Here is a 13,193-nt window from a genome sequence, read left to right on the forward strand (position 1 = left end):
TTATATAAACTCCAGTGTGTGTTGCAGGATGTTGGATCCAAAGTGATGACATCCATTTCTCCTGCAAGTGAAAGCCATCTCAAGAGGTCAACATTCAGTGGAAAGCGAGCAACTGAGCTGGAACAGTGAACATACAGTGAACATCATCTTGGACTAACTTAATTTACTGGCAGGGGCAAGGGGGTGGAAATGACGTGCAACCCTGCACCTGTCACAGAACAGACAGGAGCAGGATCTCTATCATACGAGCTGGGGAAGCTGACCATAAATGCTGCAAGATACATTAACAGTCGAAGTATGCAACTGTTCACATTGGCACGATATGCTGCCTTGAATGAAGGCAAAAGGGAGCAGATTTACGAGGCGAGAAATGATGATCATAGAGTTATTGGCTACCCAAGGGAAATTGGGTGTTGTCCTCATTTGACCTGAACAGAAATATTTTATTCAAAAGCATTCTTGATTGGAAAGCTGGGGAAAGATAAATATAGTACATAAAATTCATTCCAAATTAAATTGGTTTTTACTGGGTTTGTCATTTTATGCAAAGTGAACGTCTTGCCTCATTTCTCACAATGCATAAGGAGGCCATCTGGTGTATTGAGCCAGTGCCAACTCCCATTCCTCCTCATTACTGCGAAGCCCTGCAACAATTTCTCTCTCTCAACTGCCCATCAATTTCTCATTGATTCATTTGCCACTTACCTAAATTATGGAAATAATTTGCATTGGCCATTTGACCTACCAGCAAATCTTTTGAGATATAAGAGGGTACAGAGACAGCACCAGCTAGAATAAAACCCAGGTCCCTAGATATGTGTGTGACAGCAACACCATGTCACATTTTTCACACTAATGTTGGGAGAAGTCTTACCCTCTCACAAAACAGATCTTTTAATTCTGCTCTCTAGTTTTCACCATCCTGTTTATTCTGTTATCTACAGCTTCAGCTTTCAGTTGGAATGTACAATGAATGAGATCCAAATTGTACAGAGCAATGTCCCAAATCAATATGATAACCAGACTATTTTGGAAACTAAGTTGATCAGAGATAAATGAGGTTCAATGTCAATGTTGGCTTGGCTTGTTTAAATCTTTTGATTTTGCAAATTTTTTTTGTGCCTTGTTTGCCACTGCATGAGGTTATCTAGAATGATAAACTTTAAATGAATAATTTATTTTAAAAGTTTTGCCGTCAAAGGAGGGTCCACAATTGGGCTGGACCCCATTGTTCCTTAACCATGCTGTTGTGCGGGACTAGGTCATGACAAATGAATCATGGTTCCACAAGGAAATACTTCTCATGTGAAGCTTATCAAGACTCCATAACTTGCCAAGAATTGGTTCTCGAGACATTCAGTTCTAATTTTCATATTGCAGGTGGGTAGAAGCTCTACTTGGAGCTACATATAACCATACTTAAATTTGTCAGCATGCTATTTATTCATTCACTTTTTGTGGAGAAGCAATAAACACTGGCCTTACCAGCAACTTGTGCATGCATAACTTATTTAGTTAGAACAATTACTGCATTAAACAAGTAGGTTCTTGTGTCTTGTTGTTTTCCAGTCTGTACAAGCATGCAGTTAAGCTCTGGTGCCCATATGAGCTGGGTTTAATGAAGGAAGCTGTGTGGCAGAAGGTTATGCCCTTGAAGGTGCAGGTAATGAAAATAATTGAATTTCAGTGCATGATATGTATTTTCCCTGAGGTTGAATTTCTGACAAATATACCTTTTGTTATTTATCATTTCACTTCAATCTTTTGTGTTCGTTTCAACACCCCCACGTTCCTTATTTTGCTTTCTTCTTCCACTTAAGTAGCTGATCTCCGCAGCAACTCTGGATTCTCCCTCTCAGAGAGAGAGAGAGAGAGAGAGAGCAAAATTAAGTCCATATCATGTATCTAAATTGTACATGCTCATGTTGTTAGCTTGCATGGTTTTCTGTTTTGTAATCTGTGGTTGGTCACATTTCAGTGTGTAAACAATAAATGGAGAATCTGGATTTAACTAACGTTTTCACTCTCCAGAATAAAACACGAGGCACTTGAAACAGTACAGATTTTTGTGGTCAATCTGAACAAGAATACATTGGTCAACCTAGCAGTTGGAAAAAAAAGGATATTTTCTTTGTATTCCCAGCCCCTCCCCCATTTTGACATAGTGACGCATAATGGATTTGATCCAAGAATTACTTCCCCTTGGAATATAATAATGACAGAATAATTTGTTTTTGATTGAGGGATATCGACCATGACAATACAAAGGCAAGTTTAATGTCTGACTGAAAGGGTACACATTTGGCACCATAGCACTCCCTCAGTTTAATTCTGGAATTATTGGCTCTCTCTCCCTGTGCCCGGAACCTGCCTACCTACTGTCTCTGTCATGTTTCACCTCTAACTGCTTCAACCAACCCCACATGAGGCTCCTGTCACACCCATCCCACCCTGGCCTCTGTACACTGGCTTCTCTACTACATTTAATCAGTCTTGATGGGGGAATTCTGCTCAAAACCACTCTCTTTCTTCCATGGATGCTGCTTGACCCACTGAGTTCCTTCGTGTTTAGCTTTCGATTCCAACATTTGCCCTCTCCTGTATGTATCTGGAATTACTGACTGTGCTCAGGTCCTTGGAGGGGAATTGAACCTTTTCTCACTCATAGGTGAGGATATTAACATGAGCTGAAGTTTCCAATAACAGGGATTAATTTTAACATTCATAAGAAAATTCATAGCCACTACTTCAGTAACCTGTGATCTGATGAAATCTCTAAGCTTTTTTAACATTTAGACATATAGCACCGTGTCTTGGGTAAACTTTTAGATTGGTCACAGTGTTTGAGCTACCGAAAGAAAATAGACACACACACCGAGAGCAGTTCAGTTTATACAAATGTTTATTACTAATTCAAAAGCTGATTTCACACTACAATATGCAAGCCCTTCCCAACTATACTTATCAACGCTTGGACTGGTCCCAACTGTCGAAGTGAGGCAACGACTGCACACTTGTAGTAGGTTGTCAGGGCGCTGGTAGCAGCTTCTCCACCTCCCCCGACCGGGATGTTGCTTGGACTCTGGCTGTTCTTCCTTCTAGACAAGGGGTGTTCCCACCCCTCGGAGAGTCTAAACTTCAGCAGCAGGACCACAGGCTTATATACCCCAAAAACAATTAATCATGCGCCGACTCCTTCTAATATTTGTCAGTCAAAATCAAAACTGAACATTATATTCTACAATTTAGAAGACTAATTATTATGGAACCAGGATGTTGCGATTTCCTGGTTTATTTCGTAGATACAAAGACTTATTAAAACTTCTCGAGCAAGACAGGTTGTGACCAATTCGTCAATTTCAGAGTGTTGCATTTGACAACTGCTTTCCCTGGGCCTCACAGTGGAATTCCATTTCAAAGTGTATCTTCAGATAAGTCCCCATGGTTGGGTTTAATTACATCTGCTAGTTCTGAAAGTAAGGTGATCTGCGTGTGGACCCAGTGTCGTCAGTTCCACATAAGCAAAAAGCATCTGGGTACATGGTTTTAATCCTCCAGTACACATCGTAACCCACAAGTCTATGCCGCCCAATTTACACCCAATTAAGCTACAACCCCCAGAATGTTTTGAATGGTGGAAGCAAACAGGAGCTTCCAGGGAAAGCCCACACAGACACAGAGGGAACGTACAAACTCCTTACAGACAGTGCGGGTTTGAATTCTGGTCCTGTAAAGGCGTTGTGCTAACCGTGGTCTTCCATAGTTGGCTGAGTCACCTAAGCTTCATCATCATTAACCTTCCATCAAAAAGCCTGAAATATGCTCCCAAATCAGGGATGGGGGTTGGTAACATGATGGAGTAGTGACTGGTTGGGTGAAACCAATGCTCCCCAGAGAAAAACTTAAAAAGTGGGGAAAAAAAACAATGTTGTAACAAAACAAAACAGGAAACAGTACATAAACACTGAAAGAAAGAAAATGGGCCCAAAGAAGGAAAGAGTCACAACAAACAGCAAATAAGAACCGAAGAAATCGCCAGAAAATAAAAAAGAAGGCTTTACCTTCACGCTGGAACCAAGAGCTCTTCTGGGTAATGCATCCCGATCTGCGAAGCCGGCAGGTGAGCTATGTCGGGGCAAGGGGGCGCAGGGCGGGCTCCAGTGATGGCTGACTGAAAAAGAAAAGGGAACGCTAATGCGCATGCACGACTCCTCACACATGCACAGAACACATTCCAGAGAACAGTCATCAGCATCGAGCTCCTGTAAACCCAATGACAAGCAAAGTAGGATAAGCGGCCTTGGAAACAGACTCTACATCAAGTGAGGATACGGAGCAAGAGTTAGAAGACTTGGAAGTGACAAAGAAGATACAGAAGAAAATTAAAGGTAAAAGCCAAAAACAAACAGTAGGCATAAAGTACTTTGAGAATCAGATGAGAGTGATGGTAGAAACATTAACTTCAGAAATCAGAGTTAATAGAGAATGTGTGCTAGAAGCAGATATTAAAATTCATCGTATGGAAAATGTAATAAGGAATATGAAAAACCAATGTGAAGATGGAGAAGAGAGAGTGAAAGTTGTGAAAATGGACATGACTGTCTTAAAGGTTAAAAACACAAGAAAGGAATAACGAGGTCACAAAGACAAGATTTATTGGCCTAGAAAATTTACATTCTTGAAAATTTTAGTAGGCGTAATAATATTAAAATAGTGGGCCTGAAAGAAGGTGTGGAAGGTATGGACATAAAAGGACTTCTAAAACAATAAATTCCACAAGTTCTTGAGATGGAAGAACTCGAGGAAGAAATAGAAATTGAAAGAGCTCACAGGCTTTGGTACCAAAGCTGTAGACGCAGCAAAGATCACGTATGTTCCATCTTGGTCAAGTTATTAAGGTATCTGACAAGGGAAAAAATATTAGGGCTGGCGGCCAGAAGAACAAAAGAAATTAAAGGTCCATTGGAACATAATGGGAATAAGATATCTTTCTATCTGAATACAAGTTTTGAATTTTAACCCAATAAAAGACCCATTATGGAAAAAAGGTTATAAATTTGTCTTGCGACACCCAGCAGTGTTAAAAATATTCATCCCGGGAGGACAAAACAGATTGGTGACCCAAGAAAAGCTAGAGACTTTGTTGAACAACTGACAAATATTCAATAAGGAAGAGAGCGATTCTTTTTTTTAAGCTTTATTTATTCGTTCAAAGTACAGATAATAAGTAACATATATAACAATAAACAAAGCATGAACGTTATATTTTATATATATTTTTTAAAAAAAAGGAAAAACAAGGAAGAGATCGATCAGCAGAACTAAGAGACAGTTAAAGAAAATATATATGTAAATATGTTTGGAGGCTAACCGGTTGATTAATAGTTGGTTTATATGAGAACTTTGTTTAAGTGTTTAGAAAATATGCTAAAAATTCTCTGGGAGAGGGCTGCGTCTGGGGATGGATAGTCTGGTACGAAATCAGTTGATAATTGCAGTTTATACCACAGATCATAATGTTAAGGGTGTTATACCACAGGTCAGCAAGGGCAACTCAACAAGGGGGGTTTCTCTCTGTTTTCTTTTTTACAGTTTCTTACTCTTTTTTGGTTTTTAAACTTTCAGGGTGTTTGTGTCAACATCTATAGAAAGATATGTTAAATTTTGAAATGTGATGGGAGAAAAGGAGTTGGAGGGTCTGAGAGGGTGCTCTCCTTACAAGAAAATCTTCAAAGTGGCAGGTTGATGCAGGACAAATCTGTAACATTTTTGCCACAAGACATGCTTCACCGTATTAGATTTTTTTTTCTATTCGACAATTCCAAAAAACACGGGCTAATGGAATTAATATGCTAAAATTTACAACTATTAATATTAATGGAATACATAACCACATCAAGGGAAAAAGTTATTGAGATCACTTAAAAAAGTAAAAAATAGATATTGCATTTGTACAGGAAACTCATCTAACCGAAGAAGAGCATCATAAATTGAAGAGATTGGGTGGGTCATGTGGTAATGTCATCTTACAACTCAAAGGGTTGGGGTGGCTATCTTAATTAATAAAAATTTGCCTATTAAAATTTTTAAAAGTAGTTACTGACCTGGCTGGGAGGTATGTAATGATAGTATGCAGATCTACTCGGAATCCTGGAATTTATTCAATGTATAGGCACCTAATGAGGATGATCAGAAAATTATGCAGGATTTTTTTTTACAATTAGCAGATACACAAGGACATACCTTATTGGGTGGAAATTTTACTTTTAGCTTGGATCCGTTATTAGATAAAACAGTAAATATACAAAAAAAAAGTAAAGCAGCTAAATTTACATTAAGTTCCATGCAAGATCTGAAGATTATAAATTTATGGAGAAAACAACACCCAATAGATAGAGATTACTCATATTATTCAAACAGACATAAGACTTACTCCAGGATTGATATGTTTTTACTTTCTGCCCAAATACAAGGGAGAGTCCAAGATGTTGAGTATAAAGCAAGATTGTTATCAGATAACTCACCCCTACAGCTAACAATTACTCTGGAGGATACTCCTAATAAAGGATATAGATGGAGACTTAATCTCATCTTGCTAAAAAGACAAGATTTTAGACAATTTATAGAACAACAAATTAAAATATATTTTGATTTGAATACAAATTCAGTAACAAATTTATATTATGGGATGTAATGAAAGCCTTTATTAGAGGGCAAATAATAAGTTATACAACTTACCAAGAAATAGGAAAATTATAAAAAGATATAGTAAATTTAGAGCAAGATTTAATGAAAGGAGAAGATAAAAAGATAATTGACAGAGAAAAAAAACGAAGTATGATACGTTACAAACTTACCAAGTGCTTTTGAATTAAATGAAGAAGCTATAACATACCCCACCCAATCTCTTTTAATTTCTGATGCTCTTTTTTGATTAGATAAGTCTCTTGCAAAAAAACTATATCTACTCTCATTTTCTTAATATGTGCTAATATCCTTTTTCTCTTCACCATTTCATTTATCCCATTAACATTAAAACTTTAAAAATTCAGTGTGCAATTCATTGGTGTAAAATTTAATCCATGTCAATCGATACTTCCTCTTCACCTCTCTCCTCACATCTCCTCAACAATTAGAACATTTGTGTCTACCATGTTAAGGCATGACCTCCTCGGCAATCCAGGTAAGAAAAAGAAGAAAGAATCACAGAAAGTCAACTTACAACCTTTATAGAATTCTAAAATATAAAAATAAATATAACAAAAAAAAACCATTAATGTTGCTTAAACAATACACATTTTACAGGTTGCGGCATCTGCCACAATTACACACATGACTTGATAGCAGTCAGTCCATATCACTTCGAATCCCCCAGATGTTTACCATTATGTAAAGCCTTCTTTCATTTAAAGAAAAGGGAAAACCCACTCTTTTAATCAAAACATTTTCATATTCCTGCCTGTTGATAAACCAGCAGTGTGTTCACAAATTCTTCTGCTCGAGCATAATCTGTAAAGAAGTTGTTCTGCTCTCCTTACAAGAAAATCTTCAAAGTGGCAGGTTGATGCAGGACAAATCTGTAACATTTTTGCCACAAGACATGCTTCACCGTATTAGATTTTTTTTTTCTATTCAACAATTCCAAACTTGTCAGGATGGAAAAAATATCTTGTAGCTCCAATGCACCTTTTTCTCACTCTAGCTCCTTGTGCTGCTATTCCTATACTCTGTCTCTTTCTTGATAACAAAGACATTTTATCAATATAGATGTGGTTTCTTGATCTGGCAGTAACTGAGGTCTCAAAGCTCTATGTGCCCTATCCATCTCAATAACATCTACAAATTTATCTGCTCCCAAGCACTCCAGAATCCAACAGTGAAAAAATCTTATCAGATCATCACCTTCTGTAAGGCCAACAATTTTAATATTATTTCTTCCACTAAAGTTTTCTAATAAGTCTGTTTTGGGGTGGCGCGTCTGTCGCGTCTTCCATTTTCCCTATTCTGTTCTGTACCTCCTCCATAACCAGTCTCCACAGTTTTAATTCTTATCATTCCCCACTATCCAATTTATTTTGGATTTTATTTACAAATTATTTCTTCATCTGTTTATTTGAAGTTTTCATTTCTGTTCTCATCTCTCTCAGTAGTTTAGCATTTGTACAATCCTCTTCTTGCAATTTAAGTTTTCTACCTTTATCTTTGGAAACTTTTACTTGCATTATTTCTTCCTCCTCTTCATCTTCATCACTGGCCTGGGATTCAGATAAATATATTTCTTCTTGTTGTACCAGTTGAAAATTGTTGGAGCCAGAAAAAAAATGCTGCCTGATCCAGCAACATCTTGAAATTCTTCTGATCTGCACATATGCATCTTCCCGTGCTTGCGCATTGCAACGTCTTCATCTTGCATGTAGAGCATCTAACGGTCCCTTTAAGTCAGTCAGGGGGGAGCTTTCAGTTCAACTCCCAGATCCATTGAAGCGGTAGGCCTTCTTTCTCATTCTTGTCAATGTTCGTGTTGCGTTCCTGACGGGCCAGCGACATTCTTTCCTTAGGTGACATTCTCAAATCATTATAAAATTTCTTGAGCAGTTTTCTACTGTTTTCGTTGAGAGTATTTATTTGGCACTTTTTAAACTAATTCCCAAGAGAGCCAGATTTCCACTTCCTGACTCTACCTCATCACGTGACATCCCCACCCCTATGCCTCCTCTGCACACTGCGGACCATGCTGTTTCTCCTGCACTTTTGTGTATTGGATGCATTTTCAGACAATTTATCTTAAGCAGGGATAGGAGCAAATGTGGGTCAGAGTACCAGAAGAACTTGGGAGCTGTTCTTTAAATGGTAGTGCATGTCCATGCAAGTAGACAGGACACTGATAACAGAAGCTTAACTGTTGTACACCACTCCAAGCCACTCGGGTATCAGATCTGTTGCATGCAGAACTAAACTACAACAAGATGATGAATAAAGAATTTATTAAACTTAGATTCACAGCATGATAAGAGGTTCTACCCCCCCCCCCCCCCCCCATGCTGCCAAAATAGACCAATGAACCCACAATCTCTGTTTTTTTTTTAGATACATAGGGTTGGGGGAGAAAACCAGAGCACCTGGAGGAAACTCACGCAAACATGGGGAGAATGTATAAACTGCTTACAGACAGCACTGATTCTAAGCTGGGTCATTGCACTGTAACTGTGCCACCCAAAAATACTCATTTACTTTTCTCTAGATCAGGTTATGAATGAGGACCAGCATTTCCATTTTTGGCAGAATGTATCAGCAGTGGCGTTATTGTGCAAATGCCACATTATAAAATTTTGCACAACTTTAAGAGCAAGATAAAAGGATCTAACTGTGATTTTCCAAAAGCTAGGTTCTATATGAAAATACAACTTTACAAGACCAAGTACAAGGTAGGTTCAAATGTCCATTGTATTGCTTTTGCTATTTATAACATCTTCTGTTATTTTCAAAAACTAAACATATTCAATTGATATATGATGATACCAATGTATTTACAATGGATTCTGTTGTTCAGGACCATTATCCAAGATTACTGTAGGCTCCAGAAATGCTCATTAGCAGTGCTGTATCAGCTAATAGGTTGGAGATGGGCCAATATTAGGCCTAGACTTGCAGTGAACAGTTTATCACACAATATCAATATTGATTTACTAAGAAGCTAAACAAGAAAATCTGCAGATGCCAGAGTCCACTGAATTATGCAAAAATGCTGGAGAAACTATATTGCAGCATCCTTTGGAAGCAGATGGCACTCTCCAACCAGATGGCATTAACATCGATTTTTCCGGTTTCTTCTAATCTGCTCTCCTCTTCCCTCCTCCTTCCTTCCCTTCCTCCCCTTGATCACTGCTGTTCCCTTGCTCCCTTCTCCAGCTATCACCTTCTGCCTTTGCAACCACACCTCTTTTGCTGGGATGCCTGCCGACATTTTTCCAAACCTTGTTGAAGGGCTCAAGCCCGAAACGTCGGTTATGTATTTTTACCTTTGCTATATAAAGGACACTGTTTCACCAGCATTTTTAGTTTTTACTGGAAGCAGAAAGTAGTTGATGTTTCAGTCTTATCCCTTATCGAAAATGCTGATAATCAGGCGGAAGCCTAAAGAAAAAAAGGCATGTCAGGGCGCAGGTAGAGGAGAATGGTGTGGAGCAGCACAGGGTAACAGGTGCAAGGGTAGAAGAGAGGTGATAGAGGGCAAAGGGGTAAGAAAGATAGCTCTGACAAGAGACAAAAGGGAAGTGGGCAGGAATCTGAGGAATGGGAGACGAGGATGAAGAGAAGGGGAAGGGGAGACCACGACAAGAGCACTGGATGCAGTAAATGGCCCTTGCAGATTCACAGGTGAAGTTTTGCTTCACTTGCAAGGATTGTTTAGGGCCTCGAACAATGCGGAGAGAAGAGGTGTGTCAAGGTGGAGCAATTCTTGCGTTCACAGTGGTAGGTACCGGGGGACAATTAGTGTGAAGGGCTGTATGTACGAAGGAGTCCTGGAGGGAACAATTCCTCTGGAATTCTCTTATCTATGAAGATTTACCTGAAAAATAGCTTATTTATAGATAAGAAGTGTGATAATTTGTGGACAAAATGACAGAGAGTGCTCCCAATTAAAAATGATGCTCCAGTAAAAATACTGTGACTCCAGCATAAACAAAATCCTGTAAAATCTCAACAGGTTAGGCAACAATTTTTGTTTCAGACTTTCAACATCTACAGATTTCTTTGATTTTCATTTATTGTGACAGAAGGATGTTCACAGATAACGTTAATAGTAATGTATCACAGTGCAGTTAGCAGTCTTGATTGACAGAGGAATTATTCAATAATCTTTTGGGCTGGAAATAGCATTATTATGAAACACAACATTGGCCTAATATTTGGTCACAAGTTGAACCTTAGACTAGCTTGGGATCGTCACCTTAATAGGCCTAACTGTGAGCTTGAGCAAAGGGATGAGGTCATGGGTCAAGTTCTCTTTGAAAGGTAGCTTTCTTATTATTAGAGTTAAACCTTTGTACTTTGTGATCAGAATGTGAGCTTCACATTTGAGAGCTCCAAGGCTGTGCATTCACAAATTGTAGGGCAGTCGTGAAATACAAAAAGTTGAAAATGCTGAAAATGCTGAAAATTGGAAATGAAAATGTCTTCAATACCATTCGTAACACCTCAGATAAGAAAGCAGTCCACGACAAAATGCAGCAAGACCTGGACAATATCCAGGCATGCGCAAGAAAGGTGGGAAGTAACATTCACACCAGACGTTTTCCAAGTAATGATGATATCCAACAAGGGAAAATACAGACCATGTATTGGCAGATGGGATTAGATAAGCCCCTTTTCCACTGGCACCTTGTCTCAGGAATTAACAGGGAGTTAAGGGTCCAGTGGAAAAGAAAAATCAGCATGCCAGCGTCAAATGATGCCAGAGATTGATGGCCTCTACCCCTACTTATATCCCCGGCATCAGCTGATGCTGGTGGGTCGATTAAACCAGTGAAAAAAGGACAACTTTGATCCATTCCATTCCATTCAAAGGTAGACTCTTCGATCCCAAGGGATGAGTTGTATTCAGTGAAAAATCAGTCAGCGTCCCAGTTAAAGGTGGCCCAGAGGAAACAGAACAAAGGGCACTGCATGGCCAATTAACCGGGATGCCAGTAGTCACACGGAAGGCCTGTTTATGAGCTGAACTGTCCTTTGTTTTGAGTAACTCTTTGTGCATCATTTATGGTTGTTGATCACAAATCCCACATATCAATATTTTGTCATGAATATTTTATCATTACAACATTTTGGCTGAAAATTTAGCATCAATAATTTGTTTTTGCTGAACCAATTGAATCAATCAAAATGTTTATTTGAGGGAGAATAATACCCACAAATTATTCTCAGTAAAATTTGCATGCCCAAAATATTTACAATGTCTTCAAATATGACCTATTGTGCAATTATGTACATATCAAAGCCTTTTTTCCAAGGCTTACAGGAAAAATAACATTTGAGCATTCAGATCATTGTATTGGGGCAATGTTCTGAATGTTCTCAAACACAGTAGCAATGTCATCTGAGAAAATTTGAGTTGTTTCATTTTTCCCAAAAGACCAGAGCTTGAATTCTCAAGGATATGTATCAGGATTAATATCAATTTATTTTCTGGTATGAATCACTTTCAAGCAGATGTCACATTACACAACGCCTTGTTCAATATATTCAACAAAGCCTTGTACCCCGAAGGTGTCTATATTCATTTGAATCCAATGTTTTTATTTTGCTCATAGAAAAATTTTACTTTTTGATGGATTGTCTGCTATAAAAAAAATTCTTCTTGAAAAGAGAGATCTGAAGTATCTCCATGTGGTTTAAATTCATTTTGAAAATTAATCAGCTACTTTAGCTGTTGGCCGCATCAATAGTATTCTCTATTTTAAATACAGTTTAAAAATATTCTCTGAATCATTCCTTGAGTCAAATAACTTAGGAAATGACCTCAATATTATAAGTCATATATGAAGCGTAAGGGAAGATGAATTCCCAGGGCTTGATCACATGTAACTTAGGACAATGTAGGAAGCTGGCGAAGAATTTGCAGAGGCCCTGACAAGAATATCTGTATCATACTTTGCCGTGGGTGAGGTGCCAGAAAACATGAGAGTGGAAAAGACTGGGAAATACAGACGGGTGAGCGAACATCAGTGGTGGGAAACTTGTTGAAGGGGATTTTGAGAGGCCGGATTTGGTTTGGTACATGGGGAGTCATGTGTCACAAATTTGATTGTGTGTTTTTTTTCCCAGAAAGATTGACCAGGCGAGACAGTCCACAATGTCTACGTGGACTTAATCAAGGCCTTTGACAAGGCTCCACGTGTCTAAAAAATTGTCCAGAAAGTTAAATCACGTGATCAGAGGTCAGCTGGTCAATCAGTTATAGCATTGGCTTGATGGTAGGAGACAAAGGGTGGTGATGGAAGGTTGCTTTTCACAGTGGAGGCTTGTGACAAATGGTATGTAGCAGGGATCAGTACTGGGTTCATCATTAATATTAAACATCTGAATGAAAATGGAGATGGCTTATTTAATAAATGTGGAAATGACACTAAAATTGATGGTATTGTGGTCAATGTTGAAGGTTTTCTGAGATTACAATGGGATTTTGATCAACT

General features: G+C 38.5%; 1 protein-coding gene across 2 annotated transcripts in view; it reads left to right on the forward strand.

Annotated features, from left to right (window-relative positions):
- rab15 (RAB15, member RAS oncogene family) overlaps positions 1-13,193 on the forward strand; it is a 224,357-nt gene that overhangs the window by 10,064 nt on the left and 201,100 nt on the right. The window contains exons 1-3 of one of the 2 annotated variants that reach the window (XM_069917398.1): positions 1,174-1,380; positions 1,570-1,663; positions 9,386-9,425. In XM_069917398.1, the coding sequence (XP_069773499.1) occupies positions 1,619-1,663; positions 9,386-9,425 (85 nt within the window). In that variant the 5' untranslated portion in view covers positions 1,174-1,380; positions 1,570-1,618. Of the gene's footprint in view, positions 1-1,173; positions 1,381-1,569; positions 1,664-9,385; positions 9,426-13,193 lie in introns of those variants that run through there. The other variant, XM_069917397.1, reaches the window with a different exon arrangement.

Source organism: Narcine bancroftii, chromosome 2 (genome assembly GCF_036971445.1).
Source record: "Narcine bancroftii isolate sNarBan1 chromosome 2, sNarBan1.hap1, whole genome shotgun sequence".
Lineage (NCBI taxonomy): Eukaryota > Metazoa > Chordata > Chondrichthyes > Torpediniformes > Narcinidae > Narcine > Narcine bancroftii.